Source organism: Mus caroli, unplaced genomic scaffold (assembly GCF_978045245.1).
Source record: "Mus caroli unplaced genomic scaffold, Mus_caroli_1 scaffold_1, whole genome shotgun sequence".
Lineage (NCBI taxonomy): Eukaryota > Metazoa > Chordata > Mammalia > Rodentia > Muridae > Mus > Mus caroli.
Genome location: NW_028227256.1, coordinates 131,894,013 through 131,910,042, shown reverse-complemented (window position 1 = coordinate 131,910,042; position 16,030 = coordinate 131,894,013). Strand labels below are relative to the sequence as shown.

The 16,030-nt window shown below is 49.0% G+C and overlaps 1 protein-coding gene across 1 annotated transcript in view; it reads right to left on the bottom strand.

Moving 5' to 3' along the window:
• Lmod1 (leiomodin 1) overlaps positions 1-13,568 on the bottom strand; it is a 46,391-nt gene extending 32,823 nt beyond the window's left edge. The window contains exon 1 of the mRNA XM_021169492.2: positions 13,118-13,568. Coding sequence (XP_021025151.1) covers positions 13,118-13,378 — 261 coding nt within the window. The 5' untranslated portion in view covers positions 13,379-13,568. The remainder of the gene's footprint in view (positions 1-13,117) is intronic.
• Positions 13,569-16,030: the final 2,462 nt, after the last annotated feature.

The following is a 16,030-nucleotide window of genomic DNA, read 5'->3' as shown; positions in this document are numbered from 1 at the left end:
TTGGTTTTGTTTTTCAGTTTTTAAAATTTGTTTTCAGACAGGGTTTCCCTGTAGCCCTGGCTGTCCTCAAACTCACTCTGTAGACCAGGCTAGCCTCGAACTCAGAGATCCACTTTGTCTCTGCCCGCTATGTGCTTAAGTTAAAGGCACACCACCACTCGGCCAGGGAATCCTTCTAAAGAGGATGTCAGTGAAGTAAAGGCTATAGAGACCTAGCATCCCACTTAAGTGATGGAACTTTCAAAGGCACTGAGAGAGCAGGAGAAGGCTTGGCAGCTATGAAGAACCAACGGTCTCCAGCTCCTGCAAAGGGTAGAGGTGAAGGAGAAGGGTATTCGTGGCTTGAGAGTGACAGGCGCTGGCTCACCAAGGCCCTCCTAAGCCATGCTAAGGAGGGTAAATTTGATCATAGAAGCTCTGTTGAGCAACTGAAGGTTTTTCTGCAGGGAGGGGCGAGATCATGATTTCATCTTATAATAAGACTCTGGCAGCTGAGGCCAGGATGGCTAGGTTGCAATGTCGAGAGCAGAGACACCAGGAGAGAGTGAGTCTGGTTGGTGAATGGAAGCAATGGATGTGTAGGAGAAAGAAGAGCTAAGAGATCACAGGGGCAAAACAGGCAGGATTCTATCACTCATCAAGTCTGGAAACTGGGAGAGAGAAGAGGGCTGCCTAACCTCCAGGGCTGTGTCCTCGGTTCTGGGTTAGACGGTCCTTCTATTGCCAAAGTGCAGACTATAGAGGAAAAGCAGGTTTACGAAGAAGGTGGGGTGTCGATGACTAATTTATTTTTAGACGGGTTAAATTTGAGACACTTGAGGTATCCAAGAGGCAACTGAATGATCTAGAACCCAAAATAGAGATCTAGGCCATAGATAGAGGCTGAGCATGGGGTTGTAGCTGTGGCTGTAGGGCAGAAGGCATCTGGGGAGACTGCAGAGGAGACAGTGATGTGCAGCCGTTACAGGGAGCATCGCTTCCCTCGGCAGCCAGGAAGGAACAATTAGAAAAAAAAAGGGGAGCCAGGTGGATGTGGTGTCTTGGTGCCACAGAAGTGTTTTAAGAACAAGAGAAAGGCTGGAGAGATGGCTCGGAGATTAAGAGCATTGGCTGTTCTTCCAGAGGACCTGGGTTCAATTCCTAGCACCCACATGGCAGCTCACAATTCTCTAGAACTCCTGTTCCAGGAGACCCAATACCTTCACAAAGACATGCATGAAGGCAAATCAACAATGTACATAAAATAATTTTTTAACAAGTAAAAATAAAACAAAAAAACCCCAAGAGAATGGCCAGACAGACAGTGGTGGCTCAAGCCTTAAATCCCAGAACTCAGGAAGCAGAGGCAGGTGGATCTCTGTGAGTTCAAGGTCAGCCTGGTCTACAGAGTGAGTTCCAGGATAGCCAAGGCTTCACAGAGAAACCCTGTCTCAAAAAACCAAAGCATATGGCTTAGACTTAGTAATGGAGGTCCTAGGCTGTGTCATCGACACTGATAGCATTGTGGTGAGGTAGATGCTCAGTGGGGATGCTTTTTTCTGTAGCCTGGCTAGGAGGCAAAAGAGCTGAGCTGAGCCCTGAGGACAGCAGTCTGGGATGCTGCAGCCCAAAGAAGGGGCGCAAAGCACCCTTGTGGAGGCAGGAGTGAGTGAAACCTAAAGTGGGCGGAGCCAGGAGAAAAGAAGCCCTTTCAAAGGGAGAACAGAGAAGAGGGTTTGCATTCAGGGTGCTGATGGGTTTTCAAGCATCTTCTGTTGGCTTCATGTCTCTCTGTGAAACGTGGGCTAGGCCATCTTTTTAGGGTGAAAAGAGATGATTCATAGAGCACGGCTGCCTTTTGAAATAACGTCTTCGGGAGTGAAAGGGTCATGGCGAGAAGTCCTAGACAGCTCTGAGGCACAGCTGAGGACCTGGGCTTTTAATTCACCGAGGCGCTGGTAAGGATCGCCGTGACTAGAGGTTCGGGTGTGGCTTTAGAGATACTGACAGTCGCACCACACCGAGGAAGAAACAGATTGGAGAAGATCAAACCTGAGAGCTGAGAACAATGTTTAGAATGACTCAAAACGCAGACATAAGCTAAGGAGGAAACTAAACCAAGAGACTCCTGAAAACTGAGCTGAGGAGACAATGGGCTGTCACACTGGAGCAAGAGAAGAGAAGGGGGAGGAGGCGTGAAGTGGAAAACCTCTTCTTTTTCTTCCTTTTATTTATCCACTTTTTAAAGAAAATGCAAAATAAATAAATAAATCTTTTGAAAGAAAGAAAGAAAAGAAAAGGAAAGGAAAGGAAAGGAAAGGAAAGGAAAGGAAAGGAAAGGAAAGGAAAGGAAAGAAAAGAAAAGAAAAGGCTGGTGAGATGGATCAGCCAGTAAGAGCACTGACTGCTCTTCCGAAGGTCTGGAGTTCAAATCCCAGCAACCACATGGTGGCTCACAACCACCTGTAATGAGACCTGACGCCCTCTTCTGCTGCATCTGAAGTCAGCTGCAGTGTACTTATGTATACTAATAAATAAATCTTTGGGCCGGAGTGAGTGGGGTAGACCGGAGCAAGCAGAAGTCCTAAATTCAATTCCGAACAACCATGTGAAGGCTCACAACCATCTGTACAGCTACAGTGTACTCAACCACATAAAATAAATAAATAAATAAACAAATCTTTTAAAAATATGCATTGGTGTTTTGTCTGCATGTCTTATGTCTGTGTGAGGGTGTTAGATCTTGGCGTAACAGACAGCTATGAGCTGCCATGTGGGTGCTGGGATTTGAACCCAGGTTCTCTAGAAGAGTAGTCAGTGCTCTTAAATCCTGAGCCATCTCTCCAGCCCCTACTTGTGTTTTGTTTTTGTTTTTTGAGACATGGTTTCCCTACTATATAGCTCTGGTTTTCAAAGAACTTGATTTGTGGACCAGGTTGGCCTTGAACTCACAGAGATCCACCTGCTTCTGCCACCATGCCCAGCTAGAAGATGCTGTTCAGATCTTCATGGTTGGAAAGCTGAAGAGTCCAGAGTAAAAGAACCTAGCCTGAGCTTTAGGAAAGTGGCTGACTCTTAGAAGACTGGGTTAGGAGAAGGATGCAGAATATAGCCAAAGAACATGGCTGTACCCTGACTGCTCTCAAAGATGGGCTCGCCTGAAAATGACCACAATGGCTATCTGCCCAGTACCCGTTGTTGCAAAGCATGGTGTTAGATCACCTCCATCTTTTTAAATCTCATCTTCATTAAAACTCCTCAAATCAGTAGCATCATCCTTTGAAGTAAGTCGAGTGTTCCTGAAATGTAAACTCCACACGTAGACACATACCAAACAGAAAAGAAGTCACGAGTGGGAAAAACGTGTTCTTAGTATCCTGGTTTACAATAGCCCCAGACTGGAAACGTCCCACGTTGCCATTAACAGGGAGATGGAGTAAATACATTGTCGCATACTCATGCTGTGGAATATTGCACAGGGTGGATGTATAAAAATGTGGTGATACGTCTTCAATTCCAGCACTCTGAAGGCAGAGCAGACACATCTCTGAGTTCGAGGCCAGCCTGGTCTACAGAGCAAGATCCAGGACAGTGAGGGCTACACTGAGAAACCCTGTCTCAGAAAACAGCAAAACAAAACAAAACAAAACAAAATGCTATGGATGACACCACTGTTGATTTTACCGACAGCGGAGTAAAAGAGTCCAGAGAACTCTTCCCTTAGGAGTCCATAAAAACAGACAAAACCAACCTATGGGGCTGGAAGTTGAGGTAGGTGTTAGCCTTGGGGAGAAAGCTTGGGTGGGTGCTGTGGTACTGTTAAGCTGATATTCAATGTCCTGATCACTCTGGTCTGTCACCCAACTCTGTCTACACTTCTGCACTGTGCACACTTCTGCACGGCTTTTATGTTGTTGTAAAGCCTGTGTGGGGGAAGGCCCACTTTGCAAAGTACAAATGCAATACGGAAAAGAATAAAAAGCAAAAGAAGTTAACGCTTATATGTATGCTAAGCGCTTGTCTGAGGCCACACAGTGTCTGAAGTCAGCAGAGAAGTCACCATGTTCCCTGACTTGACTTGGAAATCTGTTCAGGTCCCATCTCTCAGGTGTCAGTTGGGTACTGGGAAGGAACTGTGTGCTCCCTCATGCCTGAGCATGGGTGGCCTTGAGGACAGACAGATGCACATGAAATAGAAAGTCTACGGGGCTTTTAAGCCTTTCTGGCACAGGTTGTAGTCTGGTGACAGCTTGCAGGCCAGATTTCTTGTCTAAAAGTGTTTTCCTGTTTTCTCTACCTCTCCCAGGGAGCACTGAGCATTCTTCTGGTGGCCTAGGCCTTGATCTCTGACAACTGTGCAACCTCCTAAAATTCTCCCTGCTTCAATCCAGCCTATATATGGCTGCTCCTGCTGCCTCCCCAGCTCACGCAGTGCACATGTCAACACATCAGAGAACAGCTTCACCACCTCCTCCCCACACCTGTCAATCAAGCTGCATCACTGCTATCTCCTTCACTTTCCCTCCATGCAGTGGTGAGACTCTGCCTGGCATGCAGACCTGCCAGCTGCTGTGAGCTCCATCTCTTCCTTACTCCTTCCCCAGTGCCATCAAAGTGTTTCCTTCTGCTGACTTATTCCTAACAGCAGACAGGCAACAATGTTCCCTGTCTCTAAAAAGTCCTCCCTGTTGCCACATTTACCTTGGCTTTCTCTCTCTCTTTTTTTCTTTTATTATTTTATTTATTTATTTATTTATTTAGGTTTTTTGAGACAGGGTTTCTCTGTGTAGCCCTGGCTGTCCTGGAGCTCACTTTGTAGACCAGGCTGGCTTCAAACTCAGAAATCCGCCTGCCTCTGCCTCCCAAATGCTAGGATTAAAGGTGTGAGCCACCATGCCCGGCCCTTACCTGGCTCTCTTGATTGTGTTAGAGTCTCTCTCTCTCTCTCTCTCTCTCTCTCTCTCACACACACACACACACACACACACACACACACACACAGAGAGAGGCACACATTTCTTTTTTTTTTTTTTTTTTTTTGGTTTTTTCGAGACAGGGTTTCTCTGTGTAGCCCTGGCTGTCCTGGAACTCACTTTGTAGACCAGGCTGGCCTCGAACTCAGAAATCCGCCTGCCTCTGCCTCCCGAGTGCTGGGATTAAAGGTGTGCGCCACCACGCCCGGCGAGGCACACATTTCTTTCTCGAATCTGTATACACTGTTGAGTCTACTCTTCACTACAGTGCAGTAACTCCATTATTCGAGTGGCATCCATGATCTAGGCAGGGTGGCTGATCCCCTGCCTTCTTTTTCTTCTTAACCCTCTTAGCAATAAGGACAAGGTGGAGAGCAGAGAGCTCTCTTCCCTGACTCCTTTTTCCTACTTGCTTCTATGAGACCACCAGTCACCCCCAACCCCCCGTCTATTAGATCCCTCTCCTCTACCAATGCCCAAATATCTGCTCTCTACCTACACCCACTCCCTAAGTGATCCCTTCTAGGCTCATGGTTTTAAATATTATTCGAGGGGTGGAAAGATGTCTCAGCAGTTAAGGGCACTTGCTGCTCTTGCAGAGAGCAGCTCGCAGCACCCAGCTCCCAGTCATTCATTACTTCAGTTCCAGGGAATCTAATGCCTTCTTCTGGCCTCTGTGGACACCAGGCACACACACGGTGCACAAACATAAAACAAATAAATAGAAATAATGCTTTTGTTTTAGGCTTGTTTTTCAAGACTTGGTTTCTCTGTGTATCCCTGGCTGTCCTGGAACTAGCTTTGGAGACCAGGTTGACCTTGAACTCACAGAGATCTGCCTGACTCTGTCTCTCAAGTGCTGGGATTATGTACGCTCTGTGTGTGTGTGTGTGTGTGTGTGTTTACAGTCTACCATGCTGGTTAGCTTATGTTAACTTGACACACAAGCTAGGGTTATCTGGGATCAGGGAACCTCAGTTGAAAAAATATCTTCATCAGATTGGTCTGTGGGGTGATTTTCTTGACCAGTGATGGATGTGGAAGGGCCCAGCACACTGTAGGTAGTGCCACCCCTGGGCAGGTGGTCCAGGGTTGTATACATGGGTAAACAGGGGAACAGGTCTTGGAAAGCAAGCCCGTGAGTGGCATCCCTCCACAGTGTCTGCTTCAGTTCCTGCTACCAGGTTCCCACCCTGCTTGAGTTTTCACCGTGGCTTCCGTTAAGGATGGACCGTGAATGGACTGTGACCCAGATGTGCGAACCAGATAAACCCTTTCCTCCCCAGGTTGCTTTTGGTCATGGCCCAAAGACCATTGTCTCCAACAATAGAAAGCAAAGTACACTATCTATCCTGACTGTGAGAATGAATGTAATCTGTGGTGACAAGGACAATCTGTATGCTCTTCACCCTGTCTTAGCATTTAGAAAATGCCCAATATAATAGAATAGATATTTGACACATTAGTGATTTAGTAGACTCCTCCTTGTCCTTATGAGCATAAAATGTGATTTGTGAATTCTGTGTATAAAGGCAGTAAAGAGCCTGGAGTATGGATCAGACAGAGCCTAGGTTTAAAATGTGTGAGGCTCTGGGTGCTATCCATCCTTAGCACTGACAGAGCAGTGGTGGAGAGAGGGAAGCATATGTGGTGAGCAGGGGAATGAGTGGGCTGAGGAGGACCAAAGGAAGGCAAGAAACAAACATCCATGAGCCTTCAGTACCAGGTTTCCAACCCAGCACACGCCTTGGAGCCTTTGCAGGTTATTGAGCCTTACCACTCCCCAGGACCAGGCACTTCAGCTTCCATTTGACAGATACTCTGGTGGGTACAGTGATTTGTCCAAACCACACAATCAGCACAGTAGGCTGAGAGTCCAGGTCTGCTTGGATTCTGACAATTCCAACCTGTCGATTCTATACATGCAGCACCCATAGTACCTCCTGGAGCCCTGCTCCAAGACCAGTGCACCTCAGTGCAGGAGACAGGCATTTTGCATTCTGCTGTCCCTGCCCCCTGCTCTGGAGTCAGGGCTGATGAGATAGCAGAGCCTAGGGATCCTGAACAGGGAAGAAGTGAGGGCAGGAGAGGGTGGAGCATGGAGCAGGAGGCCTTTCTATTCCTAGCTGTTTGTAAACAGTGTCCTGACGACCTGGCCTGGCCTGTGCAGTGGACCCCAGAGATAGCTGAAGCCAAAATTCCCAAAGCAGCCCTGGCTTTTCTGAGATCATGCTAGGTTGGAGCATGGCTGACAAGGAGAGCTCTCCATACCTAAACAGCCCCTCGGCTTTCTCTTTCCCGCTAGCTCTCAGAACCAGTAAACTAGCATGGGTCCCTGGGCCTGGGATGAGAAGGAGGTGAAATAAAGGTAGTTCTATGACATCAGGTGACTGGAACCAGGCAGTAATCGAAGACAAACAACCCTTGACTCCTTCCCTAAATTACTTCCTTGCTTTTCTCCTTTCCCCTCACCCTCTTGTCATTACCTCATTCCTGAAGACAGAATGTTTTCAGCCTTGTGAGTTTTTTTTTTTTTAAATGTCGTTTTGGCATCTGCATAGGTACAAAGCCTGAAGAATTTAGAGTGAAGAAAGTCTCTCTCCTGGTGAACTAAACTCTCAATACTTGATCCTGTTTAATCCTCCAATAACCCTTCGAGGCTGATTTTTATCATTCCTACTTGACAAGTAACAGAGCTGAAGAAGCTAAGCCGATGAGATGGGGTTGGTAATGCCCTTGGCATCCGCACATGATAAATAAGTCAATGTTCTCTCTCTCACCTAAGGCACTCAGCTTCACTGGCACTGTGAGGGGCAGAAGCAGAACCCAAATCTGCACCTAGCCGAGTCTAGGTACCTATGGTTTTTTAGCTCCTGCCTGGCCCGGCTGCAGAGAAGCCCTGAACAGGGACATATACCCTGGCTGTCAACCACCTCTTTCTGTTGCTTATGCCTAGTGTGGTTCAATAAGCACAATACAGCCAATGTGGACCTTACCCTAGGAATAAGGACATTCCTGCTTATCCAACTTGGCAAGCACATAAATATCAGCTTCTTGCTCCCTCTACCTCTATGCCTTGTGACCCTTGTTTTGAGTACACACACACACTCGCACGCGAGCGTGTTCTTGTGCCCTGCAAATCTTTCTCAGTACCTGCCACTCAGGGCTTGCCTAGTCTGAGTCAGCTGTGGAAATGCTGGCATGAGCTGACACCATCATTCCACAGTCTCCTGGAGGAGGGAGAGAGACTGGGTGTGCAGATAGGCTAGATGAAAGCTTTGTCTTCCTCATTTGATCCATGTCTGGGGACCATGAAGTCCCTGAAGCCCTGGTGCTTCCAACTCTCCGTGTTGCTAGCCGCTGCCTTTCTTGATCGGTAGCACTCAGACCGCATTGAAAACCCCCCACCCCCTCACCCCCCACGTTCCTCTCCTTGTAAATCTTCCTCACTCCTGTCCATCATTCCTCTGGCTTGCCCACCTCTCATGTTTCCTATCCTGCCAAGCTCTCAAGTTCGCAGACTTGTTGTTCCAAGAAGGGGCAAGCATCAGAAGCCATGCTACCAATGAGATCCAGTTCCAAGAAGGGGCAAGCATCAGAAGCCATGCTACCAATGAGATCCAGGTTTTTTGTTTGTCTTGTTTTTTGGTTTTTGTTTGTTTGTTCGAGATAGGGGTTCTCTGTGCATCTTTTTCTGTCCTGGAACCTCTCTGTAGACCAGGCTAGCCTTGGACTTACAGAGATCTGCCTGCCTCTTCCTCCCAAGTGCTGGTATTAAAGGTGTGTGCCTCCATAGCCTCGCCACAAATTCTTTATATAGTATGTACACAACCAACAAAAGATTTTTAAAAAAACAGCACGTTGAGACAAACATCTGTAGCTCCCACCACCCATCTGAAGATAAAGTCAGCTGCTTTTCCCAACTACAGATAGAGGTGGGTTTTTTTGTTTTTTTGTTTGTTTGTTTGTTTTTCGAGACAGGGTTTCTCTGTATAGCCTTGACTGTCCTGGAACTCACTCTGTAGACCAGGCTGGCCTCGAACTCAGAAGTCTGTCTGCCTATGCCCACATGCTGGGATTAAAGGCGTGTGCCACCATTGCCCAACTTAAAAAACAAAAACAAAAAAAATCATGGCTAGCTTTTTCTAGGTATGTGCTTGTGTCTACCTGGGTCACCAAGCGCCCATCACCCTCTTCTGCCCTCTCTACCCTAGCCTCCAGGGCTATTTTGAGTGTGTACCAGTTGGGGTTAATCTCCTTAATCAGTGAGCTGTGCTCCCAACTAACCCAGCTATCTGCAAAGGGCACTCTGGGGGTTGGTGCTGCGGCCTCAGGGATTCCCATTCATGAAGGGAGCCCGAGGGGCCTGGAGTTGAATGAAGACCTGGAGGAAGGGACTGTAGAGGCAAATGGGCAGAGGGAGACTGGGGACAGCAGTGGATTGCCACAGAGTCTCAAGTTAACCTCTAGGGAAAAGCTAAAAGAGCTTCCTCCACCCCCTAGCCCAGCTGCCCTGGCCCCTGACCCCAGTTTCGTACAGGTGCTAATCCTGGGTCCCTGTCACCCTAGGGAGAAGGACAAGAGAGGCAGGCTGAGGGCATCACCCCCCCCACCACCACCACCACTTGGGAAGGGAAGAGAATAAGAGTTGACCTGTGGTGATCAGGTCCCTGAAACATGAGACAAGGGCCGCCTCACTCCACAGCTGGCTCAGGCTCTGGTGAGGGCTCTGTCTTCCACCTGGGCTAAGGAAGAACTCCCAGAGGACCAGCGAGGAACCTGGCTGCCAGATCCACCCCATTTACAGACAGGGACGAAGCCTGCCTCCAGCCTTCCCTGAATCTCCTGCTAATAAAATTCATTTCATAAGCAGCTGGGAATCTTTCGTATGGAGGTCTTATGTAAGTATTTGCCTCCTGAATAATATATGCTGGTGAGAGAAACAGCCAGGAAAGCAGACTGCAAGAAAAAGAGGGGCAGGGGCTGTGTGGCTCCACAGGAGGGCAGATGTTTGCTGTGCTCAAGGCCCTGGGTTCAGCCTCCATCACCCTGACCCACACTGTGGCTCAGCGGGAGGAAAACTGCTTGCTGTGCAAACCTGACAACATGAGTTACGTCTTTGGAACCTACCGTGGAAGTAGAGAGCTGACTCTTGAAAACTGTCCTGTGACTTCCACATGCACGCCATGACCCACGTGCACCCCCTTCCTTAATGATAAATGTCCTGAAGGGTAGAATGTCACAATACAAGAATGTTCAATCAAGGTGCCCGCCCGGCTTTGCCTAAGAATCTGGGATGACCATCTGGAGGTGGTGACCTGGAAGAGGTATGGGAGGAATATGCATGAAAACTACCCTAAAGAATCCAGACGATCCCTGGAAAATTCCAGCCCAGTGAGGGCTACGTAGCCCAATCTCTTTCATGGTCTAGACCCTAGCACTCCAGCCACAGTCTAAGTTTTCCTCCCAGGAGAAGGTGAACGGGCCTGCTTACCACTCTCAGTTCCTAATCAATTCTTTCCTAGTATGGCTAGTTTCAAACAAATGTAGAGCTCACTGTGATGAGCATATGAACCCACACTCCCATCCCTGTCATTCTAAAGCAAGTCTCCCAATTCAAGCCATTGTCCCAAGAATATTTTATTACTTATGTCTAAAACATAAACATAGTCTTTCAAAAGAATGTTCATAATGCCGCCATCCCACCTCCAGGAATCAGCTATAGTTCCTATAACTTTCCGTAGCCAACAGTTGGTTTAGCAGTTAATGGTATTCCTCAGAAAGTAGGGAGACCAGCCAAACGGCCACAGCCACTGTTCCTCTGACAGCACACACGCACACTGGGTCGTACCTCTCTGGGGCTCTCACATGTAGCTGCTGTGTGACCCTAATGGAACAGAGCTGGTCTAGCATGCACCAAGACCTCGCTGTGTTCAACTGTGTAAGTGGGGCACAGTGGCTCCTGGGGGCAATCCCATTGCTTCGGAGGTAGAAGCAGGTGGATCGGGAGTTCAAGGTCATCTTCACTAAGCTGTCCAGTTTGATCCAAGCCTGTGCTATGTGAGAACTTGTCTGAAACATAGAGAAGCAAGGGCTGACATTGCCTCCCTTCCTTTACTCTGGTATTCTGGGTGACAGGAGGAAGGACAAACTCCAGCATCAGGCAGATCAGTCGTCACCTCAGCTGTGTCGCTCTGGGACAAGTATGTAGCCTCTTCTCCGAAGACTGTTAAGGCTTATGAAAGAGAAGGTTCTTGTGGTGGGTGCAGAAGGTTCTCTGCAGCCCATCTTCCTTCCACAAGCCGGGCTGATTGGTCGGCTCACTATCAAATCAATTGGATTACTACCTGCAGGTCTTGAGAAGAGTGAAGGCCCAGGTAGTGAGAGCTGGAGCTAGTTCCCCAGCCTGGAGCTGACACTCTACTTGAGCACCCAAGCTTTGCCTTGTCTCTGGACACTAATTAAAGGGACAAGTGTCTAGACTAGGGGGTGGGCAGGGCGGGACAAGGGCAGAGATTCGCTTTGGGCTAATTGCACCAATTTTTGAATCCCTTTACTAAGATGAATTAGTGATTGCGCTGCTGCCACTGACAGAGTGCTTGTGTGCCAGGCTCTGTGCCAGGCACTCTCCATCACCCTCTCAGTTGCCTCAACAGCCCTCAAGGCAGGTGCTATTATCCTTGAGATCTAGGTAGCTTGGGAGTGACTTAGTCGCACAGACAGGGCCGCCAGAGTGGCTGGCACTCATACAGGGTTTTCTGATACTTAACCACTAGGCCCTAACTTCCCCATCATTCCTTAATAATAATGCTGAGGAGGCTACTTATTAGGAAACTCACACTCCCCCAGGCTGACAGACACTTCTGCCCACTACTCAGTATACATTCCACAGTCCAGCAGGCCACTGTACTAACACACACCCTTTACCTGCATGAGGGGCAATGGGAGAATTGTAACAGACTATCTCTAAAAGGCAAGGATGGTCCTGAAGGCAACACCTCTGACCAAAGACGCCTTCTCCCCCACCCTCTATTGCTTGACTTGGCTCCATTTGGAGAAATAAGTACATCCCTGGGCAAAGCCAGGAAACTGGGGGAGAGAGAGGAGAGAGTCTGGGCACAGTATTTACTAAGAGCAGAAACACTGGGGAATGAAAGTCCCAGGAGCACAAGAGTCCCTCTGTGCTCTTTGACCTAAACATCTTGCTTTATAATTAAGTAAGGGCTTGAGTTTTAGGACTGCATAGCTCAAAGGTGGCACCCTCACATGGCATGTGAGAGGCCCTGAGTTTGGTTCCCAGGGCTGAAAACAGTTCTGTTTGACCTCAGCCTCCAGAAGTCACAGATGCAAGTCAGCCACTGGGCCCAGAGCCTGGGGGACGGAAGAGAAGAACAATACCAAGCTTCAGAGAGAATGTTTGGGGGGGGGTGTTGCCCCAGAGAGAGCGCAAGAGGGGGGATGCTGTTACAAAAGCATCAAGACCTTGACTGAATTTCATTTCTCTGGTTCCTGTCCTGGGTCCCCAGCCCTTCAAAGACAGGCCCCCATACCTGGATTGATTATTTATTCACCATTATCAAAGCTTTAAAAGAAATAACCACCCTGCCCATGGGGTAAGAATTCCTGAGCCCCTTGGTAAAGTCCTGAACGTGGGCCCCGGAGAATGGATGGCGGGGACAGAGACACTGTGTCTCTATGTTCCACTGTGTCTCCCTACATTCCTGTCCAGGCTCTTAGGAGTTGGGCCATTCTGACCCATCAGCTCAGCTTTCTCTTCTTGAGTGCTAAGAGACACAATTATCACCCCAGTCTTTCTCCCTCCTCCCCAGCACAGGACGGAGGTAGAGGGAGAAGAATACTGAGACCGGGATGCTATCAGCTCAACAATGAACTCTTCAAGGACACCTCTCAGCCTCAGCTCCCTTTTTCCCCCCCGATTGGAATTTTGAGAGGCCATGTCTCTCCAACATATCCAACTTCTGCTTACAAGGCAAACTAAGGGCAGAGGTTCACACTGTCGGTTTAACACACAATAACCTCTTCTGAAGCATCTGGTCTCCTGTCAGTAAGAACAGCTCTTCTGAAAAAGGAAGGGTTTCTAGTCCTGGAGTCAGGGGCCCCGCCCTCCCTCCCCACCCTGCTTCCCTCCAGGGTGTGTCACTCACATCCACAGACATCTCTCTCTGGATGAGTTTCTTGCTCTCCTTTTCACAGAAGTTGAGCATGGCTTCCCGGTTGAATGAGCCCGAGGGCTGTTTGTCCGTTTGATTCCTCTGCCGCAGCCCCACCGGGATGCTCCCGTCTGGGTCCACCACATCTAGTTCCTTCTCCAGCTCCTCCATCTCTTCAGGGGAGAGGGTGGACAGCAGGCTATCGATGTCGGGGTCTTCACTCACCTGCCGCCGATACTTAGCTACTTTGGACATCTTGGCAAAGTGAGCAGCTGCTCCTACCGAGTGTGGTGGGCTTGCTGGTGGTAGTAGGCAGGGAAGGGACGGGAGCCCGAGTTCCTGTTGGAATTGAGTGGGTTTGAGTGCAAAGCTCCAGCTAGGTGAGCACTGCAGCTCCTTGGGCCCTGCTGTACTACAGGTGCTCCGGGGGACACAGCAGCCTCCCTGCTAGTGGACCCTGCTTGGTCTAACCAGCAACCAATAAAACCTGACAGCTGCCCAGCCACAGAGGAGAAGCCAATCCCCAAGCCAGGGGGCGGGCCTGCCTCACGGTCAGAGCTGTTTGAAACTTGAGGACATTCCAGGGAATCTTGGAGCGCTGTGTGACCAAATTTAGTACAGAGCAGTTTAGCCTTTTAAAGACAAGGGGGCCACGCAATGAGAAAAAGAGAGAAAAATGCAAAGGCTGGCAGAAGCCGCGGGACACTGGAAGCCAGGGTAGCAGGGACCGGGAGGTGAGGTTCACTAACTTGCCAGCCTGACAACAAGCTCTGTTTAAGAATGTATTTTCTGTCACTGGGTGGTCACAGCCACCTTTCTACTGTATTTGGTAATTTTTAGGGGTGGGTGGGGGACTCCCCGGAGTTTACAATCCCAGAAAAACAGAAATTCACGATGAGGGGCAGCTCTCAAAACCGACCCACCGGTACCCTTGAGAACCTGAAAGCGGAGCATCAGTTGTCCTAATGCATGCTCACCACCTCTCAGGAGAATAAGAGGATGGGCGACAGGGTGCAGGTGGGAGTGGGGGGAGGGGGAGGGCTGAGTGGCATCCTTGCTATGCGCACAAAAATGAAAATGTGAAGGTGTGTGAGGAAGAGGTGGGATCTGCAGGGAGGAGGAAACTGAAAGGGCTCTCAGTTTCCAAGGCCCAGAGGCTCTTGGGAAGAGGATTGTAACCTTCCCGGATTCCCTCCTCTGCAGGGACATCTGTAGCCAACCTTCTCTGGGTGCACAGAGGAGGAGCCAGCAGGCACCAGCCACATACAAATCTAGAGCACAATTTAGCAGTGTCTTAAGGGAAATGCAGTTCTGGGCCCCTGGGAGATACTGTTGCAACAGGTCTGGCTTCTTTCATAGAAGAGCTTTCCGCTACTCATCCATCATGCTGCCTGTGCAAGACTCAGAGACATTCAATCCCCTGCCCCCCTCCTTCTTGCCACAAAATCCCTTCTAGAAGCTCTGGTGTAACCCATCAGGGTAGGTGCTTCGATCTTTCCTGGCATCTGTCCATCCTAAGCCAGAGAGAGCAAGTCACTTGATCAGCATTTGCTGAGTCCAAAGATCATCTAGGACTAAGACTTAGCCACAGCATTTAGTGCCCGCTAGCTCAGCTTTAGTTTAAGGCTGAGCAAGAGAGAGGCTGGTGCTGCCTGGTGAGGTACTGCCTGGAAGGTAGAAAGGAGGCAGGCAAACCCCAAAGGGTGAGTGGAGGAGGGGCTGGAGAACCCTGGCAGCTGGATTCCGGTCACATGCCCATCAGCTAATAGCACTTGTGTTGCTCTGCCGAGAGAGTAGGTGATGGAACTAAAGATACCATCTAGTGGGAACCTGTCATTGTGGAGCCCACAGTCGGTAACAATAACTGCTGTGTCTGACGAGGAAATGTCCCTCACAGCCACGCATATCCATGCTTGGTCCCTAGCTAGTGGCTCTATTTGGGATGTTTTAGAAACTTCAGGACGTGGGGCCTAGCTGGAGGAAGTGGATCACCAGGGGTAAGCTTTTAAAAGTTCGACCTGATTACAGGTCCCTTGCCCTCTCTCTGCTTCCTGGCAGTCATGAAGGGAGCAGCTCCCGCTGCCACCGCCTCACCGCAAGCTCCACAGCAAAGAAGCCAGGAACTACTGTCTGGAATCCCTGGAACTGTGAGATAAATACTTCCTCACTTTGAGTCTGTATGTCACATGATGCAAAAGCAGGAATAGCAGGACTGCTACTAAACAGATGGCTTCAAATAATACGTTTGCAAAATATTTCAAAAGAAATGTGTAGAAGCTGGGTGTGGCAGCACAGGCCTTTAATCCCAGCACTCAGAGGGCAGAGGCAGGTAGATCTCTCAGATGGAGGCCAGCCTGGTCTATAGAGAGTTCCAAGGCAGCACAACGACAGGGTCTACAGTGGTAGCCAGAGCTACACAGAGAAACCCTGTTTCAGAGTGCACAGGGCTATGAGGAAATACAACAGAAGAGCACAGAACAACACAGACAAGACCTTATGCTCTTTGGGCTAAAAGACCCGCATTGGGTCCTGTTTCTGTGACCCACTGACCATGTGACCCTGAGTAACTCCCTTCTCTACCTGTAAAATAAGAACAGCAGCAGTACCTGCCTGTGTTGCTGACTCTCCCATCATGGTTATAAACCCCTGAGAGTACAGCTGTGGGGAGAAAGAGTTCTTCTGACTCATAGCTTCAGGAGGGGCTTAACCCAGCACAGCAGGGGTCATTGTGGTGGCATGTGACAGGCTCTCCTCCTCCTCTTTCTGAGGTATGTTTGTGCACCTCCACCATAATAAATAAATGCGATTTTGAAAACTTTAGATGCATCAATTAATGGAGTTTGTACAAATTCTATTAGAAGGCAAAGTAAGGTGACCATTACAAGAAGACTTGAAACTGGATGAATG